At 47.0% G+C, this 23454-nt stretch overlaps 1 protein-coding gene across 50 annotated transcripts in view; it reads left to right on the forward strand.

The window, feature by feature from the left end:
* The window catches only part of Tcf7l2 (transcription factor 7 like 2), a 193144-nt gene that overhangs the window by 153513 nt on the left and 16177 nt on the right, over nt 1-23454 (forward strand). For 33 of the 50 annotated variants that reach the window (XR_004943579.1, XR_004943575.1, XR_004943578.1 and 30 more), the window contains 3 exons: nt 14797-14929; nt 16947-17049; nt 18964-19050. Coding sequence is in view for 46 of the 50 variants with exons in the window: in XM_036173033.1 (XP_036028926.1) it covers nt 14797-14929; nt 16947-17049; nt 18964-19050 (323 nt within the window). In the remaining 4 variants the exon portion in view is untranslated. Of the gene's footprint in view, nt 1-1570; nt 2099-4928; nt 5101-14796; nt 14930-16946; nt 17050-18963; nt 19051-23454 lie in introns of those variants that run through there. The other 17 variants (XR_004943584.1, XM_036173022.1, XM_036173135.1 and 14 more) reach the window with 4 other exon arrangements.

Here is a 23454-nt window from a genome sequence, read left to right on the forward strand (position 1 = left end):
TGGTCGTGATCTCCTGAGCTGTTTGCTGTTGAGCTGACTGTATATTTCATTAAGTTGCTGTTAGTTATTTCTGATAAAACTTTCATTACCACTGTGCGTGTGTACCCAAAATTAGGCAGGCTTGGCTCCTAAGGAGCATGGAGCGAACTATTTCTAATGGCGTTTCTGGCTGTGTTGTGGGTACCAGGGGCTTTCTCTGACTTGGGTTGTTTCCTGGGTGCTGGCGGTGAAAAGATGACGCTAGGAAAGGGAACTTCAGAGTTTCTGCAAATGTAATGGTTCATCCTGAATAAAGTGAGAGAGACAGGGCTCAGAATCTGGGGAATAAGGGCGAAGGAGCTGCGCTGATGAAGGTGTCTCTTGTCAGATTTGTGTAGAATTATTTACTGTGCTGTCTTTCCTGAGCCGCCATAGTAAAAGTGAAGACATGGAAAATTATCCCAGATGGGACGAACTGCTCATTCTCTGTTCTTTTTTTTAAAAAGGAAAGATTTCGAGGGGGGAAAGTCGTCTTTTTCTTTAGAACAGAGTGAATAAACTCTGGACAGCTGTCGAGAAAGATACGCTGTCTGCATTTTTTTTTTTAAATTTAGCTTCCACCATAACTAAATAGCTTGAATGGTACATCTTTTCTCTTTTTCCCCTCCATACATAATGATCTCTACTTCATTAAAAGCGTATTAATCTGGTTCCCAGTCTCTTGGGAGACACCTTAAGATGATGATATTGTGGGTTTTTTCCCCCCGAATTGTTTAAAAAAAAAATTCTAGCAGATTTGGTCCCTGTCAGTCAGAAATAATTGTGTTCTTAATCTTGTCCCTGATGGGTGACTTGGAGTTCAGCAACGGACCGGCTCCAATGACAAATACAGTATTAATATTCATTAACTGCTTTGACAATGCTAATTTTGATGCAGTAGTAAAGGGCCTTCCAAAGTTAGCGGCCAAAGCATCAGAGCTGCGCAAGGTGGCAAGATAATTTGTGCTGGTTTGCTGAGCTGAAGGCTTTTAAAGTCTATAGCAAAAAGCTAGGTACCACAAACAAAAAAGAGAAAGGGGGAAAAGTTCTGAAGCATTGGAAGGCAGGGCTGCGGAAATAATACGATCACAGTCCGCTAAAAATTTGACACCTCTGATGCAGTTTCTTTGAGTGAAATTTCTACAAAGTTGCAACAAAAAAAGCATAGCATGGTAAGTCAGCACATTCTTGATTTTGTTTAATCTTTTTGATCTTTTCAATTATCGCTATTTGAAGATCAATAGTCATTTTTTCCTACTATGCTTAGAAGATGCGCAGCCGTGGTTTAATATGTGTTAGGACCATTTGCTTTAAAGAAACACATCCACAAGTTTTGGTAGGTTTTTCTTTCTTTCTTTGTTTTTCAAAGTTAGTCATGAAAACTGTTCTACAGTGTATCCTTGTGAATTCTCTGACAGAGGAGTGTTTTTAATAATCTATTTTGGTTTTTGTATTCCCTCACCAAAAAAGTAGAATTTAACGCGTTAATTAAGATCTGAATGTTGTCAAGAATTTTATAGCATTCTTTCAGGTGGGGTAACCTTGGGAGTGAAGTGGTACACTCCAACTTTATCTAAATTCAGCTAGCTTCCTCCCGTTCCTTTTCTGAATGGCATCAGATAGCTATTAAAGCTTAATTTCACCGGAGATCTGCAGAGCGTTACTTTACTAACTTAGGTGAACTCGCTCGGATTATTGAAATTGCTTTTATGCTTGCCAAGTCGGCAAACAAAATATCAGGCTTTGTTCTTTTGATTGAATGCTGGGTTGGGGGGAAAAGAGAAGAGTGAAAAAGCCCGGCCTTTTTTTTTTTTTTTTTAAATATATAACGCCCCCTCCCTCTTTTGGGGGTGGATTGTTGTGGAACCGGGGGGGGAGATCCCCGTTATTGTGCGCTTCTCTGTGAATGGAACTGAGCCTGAACATCCCGCGCGGCAAGGCTGCTGCGGGCTGCTCCTGGGAGCTGCCGGCGCTGCGCGGGCTGCAGGGCGGGTGCTGCCCTCCAGCGGGCCCGGGCCATCCGTGCGGCAGCATGCCCTCCAGCCGGTGGTGGCAAGGACAGCGCGGCGACCCCTAGATGGTAAGCGATGTGCCCCGAGTGCTCAGCCTTGCATGCTCTGTGCCCAGACCAGGCCATACCCGCTGTCACTGCGCAGTAACTTTAAGATTGGTGCACTTTGACTGGTAAGGTCCACATGGATGGAGTCGATTTATTTTAGTCTCTTTAAAAACAACAACAAAGGTTAAAGAAAGAAAAGTCGAAGGAAGGAAGGAAGGAAGGAAGGAAGGAAGGAAGGAAGGAAGGAAGGAAGGGAAGGAAGGAAGGAAAGGAGGGAGGAAGGAAGGAAGGAAAGGAGGGAGGAAGGGAGGGTTCCTTTTCATTTCACACTATTATTGTTCAATTTGGAAGTATCTGCACTTAGAAGGTATCCATTCCCTTCACTCACCACGTTAAAGCGCTGGCCTCCACCCTCCTCAGCCCCCCTCCTTCCCAGCCGTAAGTATTCTCATAAAGTGCGTCGACTTTCGCCTTTTCATGTGTCAGTATGCAGGTTAGGAGTAATAGACAGACATATCTTCCCTATAGATAAATGTTTCCTAATGTCTGTTTAATCCTCTAAAGTTGGTTTCCTGTCCTTGTAATTTCCCTGTTCTGGCATCTTAAACCTCTTTATTTAAAACAACAAAACAAACTTTGCCTGGAGACGGGGATCGTGGGATGTGAATGGACAGTCTCTGGACAATCCTGCTGCACTTCTCCACAGGATTTTACATAAATGCCATGCTAAAAATGACTGTTCCTGCTTTTAGTTCGAGAAAGCTTTTTATTTATTTATTTATTTGTTTGTTTGCCCCCACCCCTTGCTAATTCACCCCAACTTTGCAGCAGGCTTTACCATTCTGATTTTTTTTTAATGGAATGTTCTAAGCAGGGGTGTGTATCTGACAAGTCGAGGTGCTTTGGGGATGAGTTCTGGACAGTGCCACGGAACACCAAATCACCCTTGAAGGAGTTTCTTGGGAGAAGTTCTCAGTCTGAAGAGAATTGAGAGACCCCTTTTCTTGTTAAGGGGGAAGAAACTGGAATCGGGTTGGCTCTTTTCGCGTTTCCTTTTCTCTTGTCCTTCGAGAAATCCGGGAAGTAAATTCTTAGCCCAAGTTTCCGTGATGTTTGCCGCACTTTTGAAGTGGTTGTTGCTGGGTGATCAGAGCCTGTCCATCAGCAGATAGAGAACTTGCAGTTTACTTAAGAAATTGCGGGAGCCACAAAGGCGGCCGCTGCCGGGAGTGTGGCGGTCTCGGTGAATAGAGGGAGGGAAGGTAATTAGGGACTGTGCATCGGTCGGGCTTTTTACTTGTCAGACTGCAAGCCCTTTGCTTTTGTTGCTGCCATGTAAAGGGGAATGGCAGGGTCTTGTTTTGGTGTTAAGGGCCTTCAAGATTGCTGCTCCACACTTACGCAAGCAGGCTAGATAAGTCCAGGAAGAGGCCACAGAGTAGGATTTAAAAAACAAAAACAAGAGAATAGAAAATGAAGAAATTCTACCTTTTTGTTAGCCTTAAGCCCTTCCAGCCCTTGTTTTGGTTGATTCCTTGGTGTGGGGGGGTGAGTAAGGGGGGATTAACTTGCGCCTGTGTATTAACAGATTGCTTAAAGACCTACAGTCCTGTGGCCTTGGAAATAAACAGCTGGCCAGTCGGGCAGTCCGTGCAATGAAGGAAAACCATCTCTTTCATTAAAGTCAGGTGTCCTGAGTCCAGAAAACCAAATCTCGGCCACCAGTCATGCTAACCCCCAGGGTGGTTTCCTGCCTGCTTGCAGACTAGAGCTGTGTTTGCTTTTGAAGAGCATGAGATAATTCTGGAGTTTAGTCGTTAGACATTCCACTGTGTGACTGTGACTCAGCACCACCCTGGGCAGCCAATCTCCCCACTCTCTCCTACCCATCCCACCCCCCATATGCAAAGGGGACCATCTTAGGCCTGTTCTATCTGAGGGTCTCAATTCGCACCAATGTCCCCAACCCTGGATCCTTTGAAAGCCCCAGGAAAAGTAAGTTAGGTGCACCCTTTCCTTTGCCTCTGCTTGCCCAGTCTCTCCTCCCTCTTCCTGGGAGAAAGCTCACATGCCCACCAGCTAAAGCAGTCTGCTTAGCCAGAGGTCTGGCTTGCAATGCCACTGGTGCCGGGGTCCGCTTTCCCCTGCTTGCCAGGAGGTCATCTGAAAATCCAGCAGGCGCATATGCTGGGAAGGAAGAGAGGATAGAGACAAGTGGCAGGCAGGACCTCACAAGGTGTCACTTTGTGTCACTGTGACAAGAAAATATACTTTCTTCCTCCTTCCCTCTCTCTCTCTGCAGCCCTCTCCCTAAGAAATTTATTTTGAGGGATTTGACAATCTTGCGGATAAAGTGCCTGCCTACTGCGTTGGTTGATCATATTCCCTCATGGCGGACCGTAACTCCTTTGCTCCTTAGCTCAGTCCCTGCCGCCCAAGGTGAGGGAGGGGACTTCTTAGGTGTCCTGAGCTGGTTGGGGAGTACGGGCCTTCCCTCCTTCCTTCATGGATCCTGGAGTAGTAAAGGTTAAGGAATGCTCACATTTTAAAAAATGTAGTTGTAGCCAGCTGAATTAGATAACTAATTGTTTTTTAAATTTTTTAAGCATTTTTGTTTCAGGGAGGGTGTTCGGGGGAAGGACCGCAAAGCAGTCCTATGCAGAACAAGTGAGTGTGTAGAAGGCATTCTCGGGTTTTTAAGATGCAGTTTTTCAGCTCTTTCAGCGAGCTGTATAAAGGGAGGGGGGGCTAGGAGGAAAAATTAAAGTGAGAGAAGCTGGGAGGGAGGAAGGAAGCCACCGGTCCAGTCCCATCTTAAAGGTACAGAGAAAGTTGTTGTTGTTGTTATTTTTCCTTTTTCTTTTCTTTCTCGAGTGGAGAGAGGGCAGAACAGAGCTGTGATGTACCCCAGGGATGCAGTGTTAGTGGGAATGGAGGATCTGAGTGGGAAGGGAGGAGCAGTGGCCCCTGGGGTCTCTCTCTTGCAGCAGTTGGGCACATGGCACCTCAATTTGAATTGCTGGGTGAGTAGTAGTGGTGTGTGTGTGTGTGTGTGTGTGTGTGTGTGTGTGTGTGTGTGGTGTCCACACTCATGGTCTTGACCATGAGACGAGTGCTTCCTTTTCTTCTTTAAAAGACTTAAAACAAAAACCCTTAGACAATGGAAGCGGGACGGACGGGACAAGAATGAGTGGTCAGCACAGGCTGTGCCCTATCCCTGTGGGGTTTTGCAGTATCCTTTTGGGGGCGAGGAGAAAGGGTTAAAAGAAGATGGGGAGGAGGAAAGTCTGACTTTCATCCCAGTTCTTACAGCTTATAGCAAGTGAACTGTAGCTGCACCCACCACAGAGGACTGCTTCCATAGGCAGAGAGAGGAAGGAAAGCGGCCTACCCTGCGGGGACCATGCCTTTCCAGGTGCAGGACTACTGCACATGGAGTGTTACGGTTTCATATTTAACCATAACTTTCTGTTGCTCTGTCTTTGGTTGTTTTAGATGATGGCCTCTCCAGGCCCTGGTGTTGCTGGTGGTGTTTGTATTTTCCAAATTTAATAAAAGATTGTTTTGGAAAGCTGGTGGTGGGGCCAGTGACAGCTCCTGTGGACGATGAGAGCAAGATCTTCTGCAGCGTGGATCTGGGGGCTCGGACGCACTGTGATCCACTGCAGCTGTGCGTTCACCTTCTGTCATAAACAATGAGGATGTTTTCCTGAACCTGCAGGCGATTCTTTCATTATCTCTATAATTACTACAATTATTTTTGTTGGCAAGTAGCCAAATAAAAATACTTGAGTGACTGACCAGGTCAGACTGAAAAAAATTTTTTTTTCCCAAGATAAATGAAGCACTATATACACTATGAGAATTTCTGTTAAAAAATTATCGATTGTCATATTAAAGGCCAACTTGGTAAATGGTTGCTGAAGCGGAGCACAAAGCAGTAACACGTGCAAGCCTTCTTTCTGCTGCTTCCTAGTTTAGAAAACTGTCAAGATTTGCAGGGACGGGGTGCTGGATGATACTGTGTGAGTAGTCTTATGAATTTCCCACCCAGGTGGCAAGATTCCTGAGACACCTCTGTCCCTTGTTTGCACAAATGACTTAGAACTTTGTTGTACTGTGTGGCTCAGGAGGGTTGACTTCCGTTCTGAGAGAAGGGATTTGCCTTTCAGAGGCAGATTCTCAACGCTCATGATCCAGACATAACCGCTGTGTTGTCTTACCAGGCTGCTCTACCAGCGTTTTCTCGAAGCAGCCGAGATGGCAGCATTGCCTTCTCAGGGAAAGCTCCCTTGGTGCTTTGGAGCTGGTGGGGAGCCAGAGTGAGCTGTGTTCTGGAATTCTTTCTGTAATACCGTGGGACATGGTGGAATCTTGTTAGACTATCCAACTGCATGCATACTGTTACCCACATTGGAGGACTCAAAAAATTGGACATTGCTCATCCCCACAGACCTGCCCATACCATCCTATAATCATGGGAGCATCCACCATGATTGCTTCTGCTCGGTCCACGGTGACTCCAAGTCATTTCCATGGGTTCGCTTCTTCAATTTACATGCCCTTTAAAAGAAAGGATGCTGGGCTGGGGGTTTAGCTCAGTGGTAGAGCGCTTCCCTAGCAAGCCCAAAGCCCTGGGTTGGGTCCTCAGCTCCCGGGTGGGGGTGGGGGGGAAAGGATGCTGAAGTCTGAGACATTAGCAGGGCAAATGGAGCAGCCAACACCCCATTTGTCTTCTTTCTTTATGTATGCGCAGACTCTTCCTGAATCCCTGAGTCTGGGTTTGTGTTTGCTGGGCCACATGATGAGGTCTTCCTCCTCTAGGCTTTCCCGCTTGCTGTTTTTCAGGGAGAAAATGTACTTTTTTCTGAAGGAAACAACTGCTTCTTGAGCTCTGTGGAACAAACATGATTTTTTAAACACAGATCTAAATTCCTAAGTTAGGCCCTGGTGTGGGAGCTGTGTGCAGCAAAAGGCATTTTCAGGCCTCTGTGTCCTTATAAGTAAACTCAGAAGGTGGCATCAGGTTTTGTTCCTTACTTTCCTAAACTGCTCAGGATATAACAACCATTATGCACTTAAAATTTACTCTCAATCAAAATGGGTGATTTCCTTTCCATTGTGTTTAGGGACCCCAGGTCTTGGGATTGTTATGTTCGGGGGATGGTGGCCTGGAAGTCGTTATTGTATTTTAAAGTTGTTTCACATCAGAGCATTTGGAGGACTTCACTTGGAATAGGTTAGATTTATTCCTGGCTCTTCTAGAAACAGCTGTATCCTCTTACCCAGTTCCCAAACATTCTCCACACACCCAGACACCCAGCAAGATTGATTATGTGAACGTTAATCATTTAATACCCAAGTAGTGGGGAAATATTTGGCGGGAGGGTAGAGATCGCAGATTCCTGGGAAATTACTGAGGGGTGAAGTGGCTGCCCCTTTAGTCTGAGACCTGTGAAGGACTACAGCAGTCCACAGACCCTGTTAAGAAGGGATGGTGCTGGAGAGAGACAGGCAGGAGGAAAACCCTGGAAACCTAGCTTGGACTGGTGGGCCAAAACTTACGTGTGCAGATGTTTTAAGGATTAGCTGGGGAGGCACCAAGATGTTTTCTTTTTTATTGGAAAATAAATGAGAATGAGTAGCAATAAATTATATTTAATGAACTTAACTGGGAGGGACTGTTCAAGAGCCTGGGAAAGCACAGCTTTGCTGAGTGGATCTCCGGGCAGTTTGCACGAAGCCAAACACCTGGAGCACAGCTCTGTTTTCTAGGTTTGAACCTTCTTTGGCTTGTGCACCCCAACACTACTACTTCCTATCTCCTTTTCAGGTATTACAGAAAAGGTCCCCAGAAACTGCTGGATTTGACTCTCTAGGCTCTCAGCTATTGAGACTGGCTGTCTGTTTGGTGTGTTAGCAGTTGGGTGGTTATAGAATAGGAAGGCCCCCCTCTCGTCCAATAAAGGCAAGGTCTGAGGATGGCTTGAGCTAGCTCTGTGCATGTGCACTTATGTGAAACTCTCAAGGAAGCAGACTGCACATCTGCCCTCTCTCTGCCTTTCCTGTCCAGTCATTTCCTTGTAAGGAGAATGTTAATGCCTATGAGTCCATGAGAAACTATGAGTCGGCACAATTTTATAGAGAGCAGGGAAATCTTCATGATTCCTGTTCTTGCTGTCTAAATGGACTTGAGATAGAGAGAGACACAGACAGAGACATGGATGGTTTGCAGAATGAATAAGCAACACCAGCTATCATCTGAGCTCTCAGCATAGAAGATGAGACTTTGCCTCCTGGTGGGTAGGTACTTGGCACAGCACCGGCCAGACAATCAGGCTGTGCATGGTCAGTGCTGCTGGCCATTTGTCTTCCTCATCTCAACAGGCAGATAGATCTCTTTCCAACTTGTTTCTCCTTGTAAAACTCAAACTTAGAGAACCCCTCCTTGCCTCTTTCATTCATTGCTTCTGATAGCAGTGCTGTAACCATCAATAGTCACCTTGTGCACAACCCCATGCACGATTAGCCAGGGACAAAGCCCTTCAACCAAAAGAACAACACACAGCCCGTGGCCACAGTGCTGGGTCCGTCCTGGCTGAGGGGGAAATGCGAAAGGTTCTAAAGAAGCCTGATTGACTGAAGAAGGCCGAGCTTTCCATGTTAGGTCTGAGAGGTTCGAAGGATGCAAGGTCCTGGCCTGCTGAGTTGGGATGAGGCAGCAGGCGCGTTTCCCCGTAACCTTTCTTACAGCAGTACACCTTACATATGGTGATGCTTGGTGTCTGATGTGCCAGTTGTTGGGGCAGTCGAGTCCCACTGGCTGACTGTCCTTCTAGTGCAAGGCCTGAGAAAACAGGATTAGCACAACTGCCAAAGAGTGTTGATGACTAGGAACTTCTCCTTTGGCTCACCCCAGCCCCTCCTCCTCATGTTGCTGCTGATGAGGCATGCATGAATGCTTACCTGGTCTCTATTGGGCTCAACACAGCCAGTGTAGACAGAAAAATGGGTGACCACACTAATGAACCCCGTTTGCTCGTAATCCTGGAGTGCCCTGGGGCAGATGGGTCATGTGGAACCCCTGCACACCTCCGGTATCCACACTGAGGAGTGGAAAAGGCTGACAGTGCTCCTGGGTTGTTTGTTTTGTTATGCTGGGCTGGGCTCCTTGAAGGTACTTTTCTGGCCCCATTTTCCTCCTGCAGCAAGAAGGGGCTATGGGGACTATTGAGGAGGAGGCTCCACGTGTTCCCACTGTCTTTGATGAATAGGTTGCAGATGTGGATATGGAGCTCCCAGGCCCTTTAGGCTTACTTCCAGTTAGTTCTAGGAGGTTGAGGGGTTAGGGTTAGAGGGTGGTTGGTGGAGGGATCCAGAAGGTCCCGATTTCTGAGCAGGGTTTGGAGGGTTGTATGGGTGCCTGGCAATGGTCAAATTGCTGAACACTAAACCTGAGGGTTCTTGAGAGGTCAAAGGTCATCCACAGAGTCACTCCCCCCACTATAGCTTGATGAATTCTCCCGTGGATGGAAAGGCTTTGTGTGTTCTGAGGGCCATTGAAGAATCTTTTCTACATAATTTAACTATGCAGGGCTCACACCAATGGAATTTAGTGAAGGAAACAGGGAGAGCCTCGCCTGGGGGGCTGTGAGTGTGTCTGTCCAGGTAGCAAGCATACAGCACCAGTGAATGGAAGTCAGCTGAAGAGATCTGGTTCCTTTCTATACACAGTGTTTGCCTCCTTTACTGAGTTCAGGGTTTTAGATAGTTTGTTTATTCTCTGGTTTCTTGTAAGCCCAGAACTAACCACACACAGCTGTGTCGCCAGGACTCTGTCGGGGCCTCGTTGTATTTGTGAAGCAGAGGCCGCCTATCCAAAACCCTGGTTGTTCCACCTCTGCTAACCAGCCCCATGCTGGAAAAGCCCCTCTGAATGAAGTCAGTGCAGGAGCTTGCCTGGTGGGGTCAGGGGGCCTGGAGACACTCCTGATTTTGCATTTGGTGACTGATTTCCTCTCATCCGGAAGCATCTGTGTCTAGGGAAGGTTGATATAGGTTGATCTCACAGGCTGCCTCTCACTCACTCTGTCAAAATGGCAGTTCTAACCCCCAGTAGTTCTGGTCTACAGGCATTAGAATGGTGGAGGAATTGGGGGTGCCACAAGGTTTGGAAACACCATTTTACCTAGGTGTGTAAGGAATCCTTGTCCCTACTGTGTGGGACAAATAACAGAGGCCAGTCTCTGCGTGTGCTGTGTGGCTGCTCTGAGTGAATGTGACTCGTGCTCACTGGTGCACATCTGTGCTCTAAGAAACAGGGGCAGCTCCCAGCTGCTCTGGGATGGTGACAGGGCTTTGGTATAGCCATTGGTTGGTCCCTTTCTCACTCGGGACCAGTAAGACAAGTTACTTAAAATGGCTGCATGGGTGAGTTTCTGGTAGTAGTGTGCCAGAATGTGCCAACAGCTTTGAAATTATGTAGAGTATCTTACAGATACTTGGCTTCTCTTTATTGGGATTTTTTGGTGGCACAGACATGCATAGCTTTGTCATGTTCTGAAGGGGTTAGAAACTGGTAATAGGCTCTTCGCTGAATCATCTCTGACTGTCCCTACCATGACCTTGAACATTAGTTAGCTGCCATAGATTTTTGTAACCCAGGTCCTTTAACCCAGTAAAGCAGCTACCTAAAGGACAGTGGGCTTTATGTTACAGTTGGTTGCCTTAAAATTTGGACTCTTATCTATGAAAAAAGGTGAGGGTTGGGTGTAGAAATATCATCATAGCAGGCAGTTTAATCCCCCTTCCCTCCCAGTCCTGACTGCTGCTTTAATTTAGCCCCCCAGGTGCTTCTGGAAGCTTGACTGTGACTCTCCCCCGTGAAGTTACTGTTCTCTCAATCCAAGAGTGAACTTGCTACTTGAAGGTCTCCTTAGGGAGGGAGGGCTGCTCAGAGAGAAGGAAAGGAACGCCCTGACTGTTTGAATATCTGTCTCACTTATGCCAGCCCACTTCACAGGTTCTCATCTTGATGCTAGAGGACCTGTTTATTTCCAGGGTTTTTTTTGTTTGTTTGTATTTTTTTTTTTTTTTTATTGTGAGATCCTCCATGGCAGTCTCATCATTGGAACAGTAAAGTGATTTTTTTTTCCTATGAGCTATTCAAATATATGTGTTAAATACCACATTTTTAAGAAGGGTGTGTGATTTGGGTAGGGTGCTCGAAGATCATCCATGCTCCTGAATCTAGGTGATGATTTCCTTCCCATGCAATAAAGGGCATGTTCTGAGGCTGTCAGAAGATACTAGCCTAGTGTTGTTACCCAGTGTCATTTATATTGTCTAGCTTGCATTTTGCCAAGTTCCTTTGTATTTATTAGGTGTGTCTTTCTCTGTGTAGGCACTATGAGTCCATGATCTTGTTCAATCTTCATAACCCTGTAGGACAGACCTAGTACTTACTTGGAGGCAGAAGCGAAGGAGATTGAGGGAGTGGAGGGAAGGAAGAGGCTAGGGAGGGGAGATGCCACTTGGCCAGGCCAGTGAAACAGAGTCTCCATCCCAGTCCTCCTGAAATTCACAGTTCTCATGCTCAGCCCCTGAGAAGCCAGCATAAAAACCATCTTACAGACACTGCTGTAACTGAGATGGTGTCTACAAGCGCTTTGGACTGAGTGTGAGCACCATTCAGCATACATCTCTGATTTGAAGTAGACAGCATTGACGGAGCCTAGTGCTCCCAGAAGCCAGGTCCTATGGTTGATTGGCTCTGTCATGTTCTACCACATGTACTTCAGTTTCGTGACTGCCTTGTGATCTTTGAGATGACACCTACTTGCTATAACAGGCCGGACATTGCAGGATTTAAAGTTAAGAAGGCATAGCCCTTGTCTCTCAGGATAAGTATAGTGTGGGCCAGGAGAGGTGTGCACTCCACCCCAGGGATGGAACAATGCAATGTGGAGAGATAGGACCTTGGGAACCAAGGCTAGAGAGACACAGGTGTTCACAAGAAGAAAACCCTTTGTTGTAAAGGATCCAAGTATTGGCAGGTTGTGTGGGGCAACAGATAGACCCTGCCTTTTGCATATTTGATCATGGTGTTCTTCCTCACTTGAGAACAGGCCATCCTGGATAGACAGTTGGTCATGCAGTTTCTGAGGACCTGCTGGTTAGATAGTCAAGGTGATGGCCTTCTCAGACTCCCAAAGTCAGGTAGCCCCTAAAGGTTCATTTGTCTCCCACTCTCTCCACCTCCTACTCTCTATCACTACTGGAGAGTGTTGTCTGTGCAGAAGAAAAGAACTGGCCAGGCTTTCAAATGATGGCGGAACATTGGCAACAGTCATTGAGTTCAACCTTGTTAAAATTATCTGGAGAATGAAGTCCCTCACCTATCTTACTGTTACCAAATGCTATTGTCATCTTTCCTGTACCCAGAGAGAAAGAAGGTTCCCTCACATTCCCAATTAGTCCTGCCTGGAAGATAGCTTGGGCTTGGTGACAGAACCACAGTGTCGCCTGCCAACTCTGTGCTAACCATGACAACGATAATGAACCACCACAGTTAATACACATGCCGTGTGTTAGGTCTGTGAAAGCCTTCCCTGTGTGTTCTCTGAGGACAAGGGCTTGATTCAGGAGCAGAAGTCACACTTTGGCCTCTAGGCTGTGTGGCTCTTCAGTCTACTAGGTCTTTTCAGCCATGGCCTTGCACCAGGGTTGCCTAACTCATGGAGATGGTGGCTGCTGGTTTACCTGCCCACTCCCAGAGCTGTCTACCTCCATGGTGACTGTCACATCTGCCTCTGCTCCCAGCAGTCCCCAAACAGGGTCAGTCTTGTGACTCCTGGGCCTCAGCCATCCCTCTTCGTGGGATATGTGGCCCGTCTTGAGAGCTATCTGCTTTCTTTTACATCACCAGGGTTTAATCTTTCCGACTCAGTTTGAAAACTTCTGGAAGGTGTCAGTCGTTTGCCTTTTCCCTGGTAGATGGTTCTCACCCGATCCCTGTCCGTCTTCCTTTGGGAACTGATCCCTTATTCCTCCTCAATCATTCTTGACAGAAGACTTTCCTAGGAGTCTTCTCTTAAAGGACCCTTAGTGCGCTTCCATGAGGTGTGGCCACAGCTTGGGCACAGCGACCCTTTGCTTCCATACACCCAGCCTTGGCCGCCATCCTGGTTGCTGACTCTGGGGCCACTCCTCCCAAACGTTTGGTAACTTTCACCTTAGTCTTTTTCATTTGCAAAATGGTAGCTAGGTTCCCTGAGCAACTGGCTAACCCTTCCTCTCTGGAAGACTTAGGATTTTACAGGAAGCTGTAAAGCAAATGACTAGCGATGTCTTTTGGGATCGTCTAGGAAGACCATGTTTTTCTTTCCTAACATGCCATGGGAAAGTAATGCTTCTTGATGATGCCTTTGCCATCCTTAACTGTGGTAGGAAGCCACTCTTCCTGTGTTTTATGTCTTTCTCATCTATTTAAAAAGCCAAAAAGGGAGCCAAGAGGGAACACACGGGAAGAGAGCTAGCTGCTCAGTGGTCCCTGAACTCAAGAGGCGCTGGTGGGCAGTGCAGGAACCTGTCTTTTTTCTTTTAATGCAATTCCTTTTCCTTGATGTTAATGCAACTTGTGCCCTTCCTAGAAGTAATAAAAGGAAATGAAGACACGTTCTGAAATGAAACTTGACTCTAATCCATTCATCATCTAATACTAGCCTCTTTATCTTCTCTGGTACCTAATCTGGTTAAATGTCCCTGTTGTAGGATTTTAGTGAAAATCCCCTATTGGGAATAGGGTTTTTTGCAATTGGATTACTCTCAGTAAATGGCCCAGTAGTTCGCTTGTTTCAGCTTAATTTTTTTTCCTTTGTGATCTTGCTGGGCTGAGTTATAGCCCAGCATAGAGGGGGAGGGGCCAGAGCAAGGGGCGGAGAGAGGTGAGTACTTGAGAAGGCCTGGGGACGTGGCAGTGAGGAATATCTGAGATGCCTTTATTTTCTTTGTTTTCTGCTTCTCTTCAACCATGTAGCCTGCCCCAGGACAGCAAACACTTGTGCTTTATTGGTTAGAACTGCCCATTTCTCAAGTGCATACTGTTTATTAGCCCAATTCATCATCATCCAGTTAATTTATTAGCGGTCCCTGATGGCTTCCTAGTGAATCAGGGCTGCGGTAATCTGCATAAAATATGCAGGTGCTGGCTGGGCCAGAGCTTCTGGTAAAGCTACAGTCTGCCGCTGCGGTCCAGGCTGAGTGTGAAGGGTGGCAGCCTGCTGTGTAAGAGCCTGTGGAATTTGGGGTTGGTAGGGAGGCTGCACAGCCTTGCCTATGAGGCCGGCCTGCCTCCTAGAGGTCCTTAGGGTGGGAGATTCCACCCCACTGTGTGTATAGCCCTACTAAGCATAAGAGAGTAAAGCTTCAACCTTTGACTCATCTTCTGATGGGAGAAGTGCAAGACCTTAGGTTCCAGTGGTGATGGATGGTCATGTAGAGGGTGCTCATAGGTGAACCTGAAGCAGGCCAGTGTGCGGAGCAAACCATCTTCTACTTTAAATGGATTAGGGAGATGGGGGTGGGCACAGACAGTGTGGGCATCTTATAAAGGGAAGCCAGGAGGGTGTTGTGGGGACACATGTCCTTGCTCTGAAGTTGTAGGCTATGGCAACCCAGCTAGCTCACCACGTCCTCCTCTGTTCTCCCTTCCCTCACAGTCGAACAAAGTGCCGGTGGTGCAACACCCCCACCATGTCCACCCACTCACGCCTCTCATCACCTACAGCAATGAGCACTTCACCCCGGGAAATCCACCTCCACACTTACCAGCAGATGTAGACCCCAAAACTGGTAAGTTGGGGAACTCTACAGGTCTCTGTCAGGAGCCTGGAGTTGGCATGATGAATGGAATGGGAGTGTTGTGGAGGGGTCCTCAAGTTCTCACCTGGGAGCTGAAAAGGAAGCTGTTAGGGGGTCCAGAGCTTGGGGTGTGTGTGTGTGTGTGTGTGTGTGTTGGTTGGGGACAGTTTCTCCTTCCCCTTTGGAGAGATCCACTTACAGGGGTAAGATTTATGTCAAGGCTTTTGGAGACGGCTACTTGGGGAACCTGGTTCTGAATACCTCCCTAAACAAACTAAATAGTAACAGAATTGGAGGTGTCTCCTGGGCTCTTTGAGCATCCTGAGACCAGCATCATGGTTTTGAAGGGACCCAGTCACTTAGAGTGACTTGTTGGAGTATCCTTTAGGGACCACACCACCAAGGTCTCATAGTCCTTGTAGATTTCTCTGCACTTTCCTCTTCCATTCCAACATTTTTTGTTGAATCCATTTTGCAGATGTAGAAACTGAAGCCTTGGAAGGTTCTTTTCATCCAGCAGTGTCTTGAGCAGGGCTGCCACACCTGCCTCAGCCTCTACACCTATCTTTTTTTCTGTTCCCCAAAAGGGAACCGGGGAAAGCGGGGTTGCTTGTAGCTCCCTCTACAGCAAGATCCGGTATGGCAGGCAACCACGGCTCACAGACAGGCCCTGTGAGCCCTCTGTGTGGACACTGGAGGAGACTACCAGCCCGCCCCAGGCTCCACAAGTACACAGCTACACTTGCAGCAGGCAGCGTCTCATTTGAATAATGGTAGGCCAGGGAATAGCTTTTAAATGGTTATCGTAAACCATATGATTAACGTCTAAGGACTGTTTATTTTTCCTCTGCGAACATTCTTTCAAGTGTGCAAGTGGCTCAGGGTAGGGGCCAAGCCCAGCCAATCTGTTTGCTTTTTGTAATACAGAGAAAGCAATATCTGCATTAAAATGTCACCCAGGGAGGCTTAATTTACAGATTAAAAGCTTCCTGAATGAATTTCTTGAAAAATGAGATAGTTTTTATCCATGAACATTGCTGTCCTGTCCCTTCAATTCTGGGTTAATTCTGGCACATTCTGCACATGTTGCCTCCCACTTGGACTGGGCAGCTGGGCAGAGCCATTCCTCTCAAGCCAAATTGCTCTCAGGACTCTACTTCCTGAGGATGGATGGCCAGATGTGCAGCCTGTTCAGTGAGGAAGTGAGCCATGGTGTACAATTTCAGCATTCACATCCGTGGGCCTCGGGAAGGCTCATAGTCCCTCTGATCCATCAAGATGACAGTCAGCAAGTAGGGCTGGTGCTGAGCACATCAGACTCACCTTCTCCCTATCTGTTCAGGTCTGACTCCTGGGGAGAGACACCAGCTGGCATTTGGTGGTTTCTCTTCATGGAGAAATTGGCCAGCTATGGGAGCTGAGTCTTTTGAGAGAAATCAGTCACATCTCTGAGTCATAACTTTTACAAGACATGCCTATAATCACAGCACTTAGGAAGCTGTGAGTTCAAAGTCAATGTGGGCTGTGTAGTTAGACCCAGTCTCAAAACACTAAAATCAATTAATTAATTAAGCCTTACAAATCAGAAGTATAACTCCCACATAGGCAAGCCACTCAAAATAAAGAGCAACGGACCAAGTAACAAGGCAAAAGGGATTAATAATTATGACTTGCTGCTCGCCTGCAGTGTGCCAAGCTTTTTAGGTTTTTTTTTTTTTTAAACTTGAAGTAATCACTTCAGTCACATAAGGCAAAAATAGCCAAGATGGCATCTTCTTGGTCTCATTCTCTCAATCACACCAGTCCATCCAGGATGAGCTAACTCACTGTGCAAACTGATGCTGTGGGAAAATGAGGGAACAGCCCTGGCACCAGTGGTGGGAATGACCTCCAGCTGGGATTGAGGAGAGACAACCTTTCCTTATTTGTTCCCTGCTCCCTCCCTCCACAGTCCTTCTTGCCTGTTCACTCTTCCTTCATACCTAAAACCCACTGCTTCTTCTCCCAGGAATCCCACGGCCTCCGCATCCTCCAGATATTTCTCCGTATTACCCACTGTCGCCCGGCACTGTAGGACAAATCCCCCATCCGCTAGGATGGTTAGTACCACAGTAAGCAGCTTCAGTTTTTAATTCCCTTTTTGTTTCTTGCATGAGCATGCTTATTATTATTGTGTGTGTATGTGTGTCTGTCTGTCAGTGTATGTGTCTGTGTGTATATGTGTCTGTCTGTGTGTGTGTGTATCTATGTGTGTGTCTATGTCTGTCTGTGTATGTGTCTGTTTGTGTCTGTGTGTGTAAGCACGGGTGATGTATGTTTACAGAGGGACAGCTGATAGGATAACTCAAGGGAGATACTGTTGAGGTGTCCTGTGGATTTGCAGAAATCACACCATTTCAATGAGCTGTGTTGAAAAGGGTCAGTGGTAATTGGCACTCTGAACCCATGGTCCCCAAAGATGTTCTTAAACTACTTTGGGAACTGCAGAAGGCTAGTACTAGTGAGGCTGATTTCGGTCTTTCCACCAGTGGCAGCCCAAACTGGCCTCGTGTTGTTGGGTTGAGCTCTCTCTTGGAGTGGGAGTGAAGGTTTTTTCCCTTCAGCCCATGGATCACGGCTGCCATTTAAAGCTTCACTGTGAAGGCAGATAGCAACAGTGAAAGGAAACTCGTGTCATCTACCCAGCATCTCTGAGAATCTTTGCATGGCTAGTGCTTAGGCAACTATGGGGTTACAGAGGGACAAGCAGGACCCCCCCCAATTAGCCTTCAGGGGCTGGGATGCCTGAATGTTGACCCTATTCCCTGGCAGTGCCCAAATAACTTGGCTGCCACTTACAACTTAAAGTCTGATGTGCTTAGAAATCAGGGCAGAAAGGCCTTCTGTGGCTAAGTGTACCTTGTACTGTGTAGGATGTGCATGAGCATGCACATAATGTTTGAGATTGTCTATTTTGAGGCATCTCTTTCTCCATTTTATCAGTGACCCCTAGCTTTAGAAAACATAGAGCAATGTTGATGCTGGAAGAAGCAAATCCCGGTCAAACTGTCAATTCTGGATCTTACAGAAGACAGATTTTTTATAGTCCTAAAGGCAACAAAAATTGGGGATAGTATCTCCAGCCTAGCCTCTTTTCTCCAGCTGAACAAACCCTGTGCTGTTTGTCCATACAGGTTGTGCTAATGCCACAGCTGCGCTGAGTTCCAGTTGTGGGTGCGGTTTCTGTTTCTTTGTCTTATTTTTATTTGGTGAAGTAGACACGAGGGTTGAACCTGCTTCTTCTGCATCTCCTGCACTGGGTGGGGCTTATCCTCAGTAGTTCAGTCTTCAGATGGGGAGATACTTAAGGCTGGGTAAAAAGGAATAGCCAACTCAGGCAGCCCTCTGTCAGGAAAAGTTGTGTGTCTTTCATGAGGATGCTATGCTGCATGTTGCTGTATTTTTTAATTATTGTAATGAGGTGTGATTGTCTATTGGTTACCCACAATTCTTCTTGGGGACTCTCCCCCCCTGGTAACTCTTGTCAACACTTGTTAATTTGACAAAAGGCTACAAATTAAGCTCTGTTAATTTAATGTTTTCTCACCGAGATCTAAATACCGAAAGAGGCCCAAAGCGCAACTGAAGTCCTTTGATTCGCTGTACTTTATTTTGGTATAAATTTACATTCATTATTGTTTTCCTTTGGATGTGTAGCCCTCAATTAGTGTGATGGCTCCATTAAAGGAAGCGAGACTTCGCCTTTAATTATTACAACAAAACACCTAGTCTCAGCTTGGGGAGAGGGTCTCTATTGACATAAGCAAAGGTTATAAAATTTAATTAGCCATTCCTATCAGATTTATGGCATTCAAATTGTTCTGTGTTTCTTCCCTTTGATCCTGCCTGTACAATCCCCAAGATTTTTGTTCTGATCAAATGAGAATAAAGCTTTACTGTACAGAGAGAACTTCCCTCTTCTTCCTTTCCTTATTCCCACCCCAGCCTCATTTCTAGTCTCTCACTTTTGTACCCCTTCTTTGTAGGCAAGGTCAGCCTGTGTACCCGATCACGACAGGAGGGTTCAGACACCCCTACCCCACAGCGCTGACAGTCAACGCTTCTATGTCTAGGTGAGTTTCAGTGACCCCTCAGAAAGCCCCTCTAGACAGCCACTAGGCCACCAGGGCCCATGAGCATATGTGGGTGTAATAATACAGACCAATGTTCATTTGACTTCCCTCTTGAAAATCCCAAAAAAGTTGCCTTGACCTTTCAAGATAAGTGATTGCCTACCTAAGACTTTAGGAGTCTATCCATAGAGCAACGTAGTGTCACAGATTAAGAAGGCAGGTGTAGGGTTGGTAGAAGCTCGGCAGTGAAGAGCCGTTGCTGCTCATGAAAAAGACCTGGGTTCAGTTCCCAGCATCCACGTGACAGTTCACCACCATTTCTAACTCCACTTCTAAGAATCCAGTGCCCCCTTCTGGCCTCCACTAGCAACAGGCATGCATGCGTGTGGTGCTCATATATGCAGGTGCATACACTCATACCCATTAAAATAAATAAATCTTGAAAACAACAAAGTAAGGGGCAAAGCGGCAAGAGTGGGTGGTGCTTCCGGGGCAAAGCGGCAAGAGTGGGCGGTGCTTCAGGGGGAAAGTGGCTAGAGTGGGCGGTGCTTCAGGGGGAAAGAGGCTAGAGTGGGCGGTGCTTCCGGGGGAAAGCGGCTAGAGTGGGCGGTGCTTCCGGGGGAAAGAGGCTAGAGTGGGCGGTGCTTCCGGGGGAAAGCGGCTAGAGTGGGCGATGCTTCCGGGGGAAAGAGGCTAGAGTGGGCGGTGCTTCCGGGGGAAAGCGGCTAGAGTGGGTGGTGCTTCAGGGGGAAAGTGGCTAGAGTGGGCGGTGCTTCAGGGGGAAAGTGGCTAGAGTGGGTGGTGCTTCAGGGGGAAAGGCTAGAGTGGGCGGTGCTTCCGGGGGAAAGTGGTTAGAGTGGGCGGTGCTTCCTGGGGAAAGTGACAAGAGTGGGCGGTGCTTCCAGGGGAAAGCGGCTAGAGTGGGCGGTGCTTCAGGGGGAAAGTGGCTAGAGTGGGCGGTGCTTCCTGGGGAAAGTGGCTAGAGTGGGCGGTGCTTCCGGGGGAAAGTGGCTAGAGTGGGCGGTGCTTCCGGGGGAAAGTGACTAGAGTGGGCGGTGCTCCCGGGGGAAAGCGGCTAGAGTGGGCGGTGCTTCCGGGGGAAAGTGACTAGAGTGGGCGGTGCTTCAGGGGGAAAGTGGCTAGAGTGGGCGGTGCTTCCGGGGGAAAGCGGCTAGAGTGGGCGGTGCTTCCGGGGGAAAGTGACTAGAGTGGGCGGTGCTTCAGGGGCAAAGCGGCAAGAGTGGGCGGTGCTTCCGGGGGAAAGTGACTAGAGTGGGCGGTGCTTCAGGGGCAAAGCGGCAAGAGTGGGCGGTGCTTCCGGGGGAAAGTGACTAGAGTGGGCGGTGCTTCAGGGGCAAAGCGGCAAGAGTGGGCGGTGCTTCCGGGGGGAAGTGACTAGAGTGGGCGGTGCTTCAGGGGGAAAGTGGCTAGAGTGGGCGGTGCTTCGGGGGAAAGTGGCTAGAGTGGGCGGTGCTTCCGGGGGAAAGTGGCTAGAGTGGGCGGTGCTCGTGAAGACATTGTTTCTCTGTTGTCCTCTGGTGGGTAAGAAAGAAGGAAGTGAGGATAACATTATGACTATTATTCAGAGATTTGAGAAAAAAAAATTGATGGGTGTTTTGAAAGTTCAGGTTCTGGTTCAGAGCAGCAGTGTCCAGTAGAAATTTCACGAGATCCATATTATATTTTGCATTTAACATTAAGTTCACATTTTTCTCCCCCTCCCTCCACCTTTCATGTCGATATCACTTTAAGAAGGTTGCCTCCCACCACCTATTACCCGATGGTGAAATTGTTTTTAATGGCATGTTATATTCATCAGTTATACTGTGTGGTTGCAGTATTGTCTTTTCAACATGCTGTGACCATGCCACAGCTACCACTCTTATTTTCTTTTTTTCTTAACTTAGCTTTTACATGTGACATGCATTTGCACTTTATAGCACATCTCAAGTTGGACTGAACACATTTGAGAGACTTAGGACACATGCCTGGTGGCCATGCTATTGACACAATGCTACTAAATCCTTGAAAGTTGAAAAGAAATTATATGTGCATCCATTCCTATAGATTCATATTTAAACATACACACAGTGTACATATGTATCCCCAGGACTCATCTTCCTCTGTTTAATTAATTCTAGCTAATTTTTCAGTGACTGCTAGTTTATTTACAAACTGGTTGGCAGCAGTATGTTTAAGTAGTCACTAATTGCCTCTAATGATACTTTTATTTTCTGTTCATCTGATTTTCGGTTGAGTTAATTAAATCGGTGGAGGTTTAGACTTTCCTGATGGGCTGAAGCAACCAATCCATTTTGATGATGCCACGTGATTCAATTAGCATGCAGCACACGGCAAGGATGCTGTCCCCCTGCCTAGGCTGTGTGCTCTGTGGCCATTGCTGGCAGCCAAAATGAGAGAAGGGGCTGAAGATTGCCTGGCATGCTGCTTTTCCTGCTTGCAAGATAGCAACTTTTGTCTTGGACACAGTGAGCCTCACCCCCACTGAGAGAAGCAGGCTGTGGTGTGGCTAGAGTTTATAGCTACTCCGTGAATATTATACAGCTTAAAAGATCCATTCCCCACATGTGATATATCATCTAAATCTCAGAATCCATGACTATATGAGCTAGGCAGGAAAATGATTTTCTGTGTCCTCTCTGCTGGAGAAAGTAGAAAGGTTATACTTACTAAGTGATGTCGTCACAGTCCCCATACAGTGTGGGAGCAAATGGGAAACCTCCTAGGAGAAGAAGGGAGGGGGCTTCTTAGGATCTTAACTCCGTCCCAGCATTCACATGCTGCTCCTCATTCTTCCTCCTGTTTGTTTGTTCAGGGCATCCAGAGGTTGAAAGCAACGAAGTGATCGTAGGATAGGGATTGGGGGTTAAGCTTATTGATTGAATTATCATTAGGAGGCTAGCTGATGATTTATAGGTCGCAGAGGGTGGAAGAAAGGAAGGGGGTGGTGGGAAGAAAGGTTAGGGGCTGGTGGTATGTGGGGGGAGGTGGCCGATTCCCCAGGTAGGCCAAATGAAAGATAGCTAGTTAAAAAGAGTATACAGCAAATTAAATACATTATTGTGGTAATGGGGCGACAGAAGTGTAGGTCTATTATATGTATGGCAGTTATAGCAAATGTAGGCAGCTTGCCCTGCTCCAGAACACCCTTTGATATTTATTCTATTCAGCAGCAGGGCCAGGACTTCTCAGAATTAAGTGATGGGTCATTATACTTTAAACACCATGGAGAAGCCTAGATTGGCAATTAAACAGCTCTTGCTGACACTCACTTGTGCCACCCTGTGACCCCCTTTAGATTGAGATGTTGGAGCTCCGGGCCCTCAGCCTGCTAAATTGGGCAAGGCTCTTCTCATGACGAGAGCGGGCCCTGAAATCTGCCGGCTTCAAAGGGAGTGAGATCATGTATAAACCATAATGTGGGTGCACCGTGGCTCACAAAAAATAAGGCAGGAAGAGATGAAATGTTACAAGTGCAAGGGGGAAATGAGAGAATAATGACAATCCTAATGCAACTCAAAGCAGGATTGTTGCACGGGAAAATGCATCCTACTGCTTGTGCATAGAGTCAAGGCCGACAGATGACATGCAGCTAACAGAAATGTGTCAACAGTGAAGCAAAGTGAGCGTGAGTATGAGAGAGGCCCCTGAGACAGCCAGAAACAAAAATTAGTTGTCCTTAACAAGTTAAGGTTCATCATTATATTCTGGCTTGGAGCCATAAAAGCAGACGGGGGTATATAATGAGCTGCTTGGAATTTTTTGAGGGTGTTTATTGCATTTCATGAAACAGTTGTCTGCAGAAAGGGGTGAAGGTATATGTACCTCATGGGCCACACACTTACTCACACGCAGTTTTTCTGCTGATGTGCATTTTTCACATGTACCACCATGTATAGAGGTCAAGGGACTCACAAGTGTTTAGTTCTTATAGTGGCACCCAGATCCCCCAACCCTAAAATATGCTCAAGTCTTTGCCTGGTATTTGTGTGTGTGTGCATGCACACAGGCAAGGACACATTCCCACACTGGTTTTCTGTCTTTCTCTCCCTGGTGTGTGTGTACACATATTCTCACACTGCAGGAAAGGGACATATGTATTTGAGACAGTTGTAGTAAGAACTGCCACTCCACCCCCTTCACCCAAGGGCTTCCCAGAACATGTCTTTCCCACTTGCTTTTGCCCTGTAGCCTGGGAGCAGTGGGAGGAACGGGGTGTAACTTGAGAGCTCAAGGGTTTGCTTTTCTTCCTTTCTTTCCTTTTTTGGTTTTTGAGGGGACAGGAGTGGGGTTGGTTGTTCGCGCACACACACACACACACACACACACACACACACACACACACACACACACACACACTCACACACATACACACACAATCTC

This window comes from Onychomys torridus, chromosome 1 (genome assembly GCF_903995425.1).
Source record: "Onychomys torridus chromosome 1, mOncTor1.1, whole genome shotgun sequence".
Taxonomy (NCBI): Eukaryota; Metazoa; Chordata; class Mammalia; order Rodentia; family Cricetidae; genus Onychomys; species Onychomys torridus.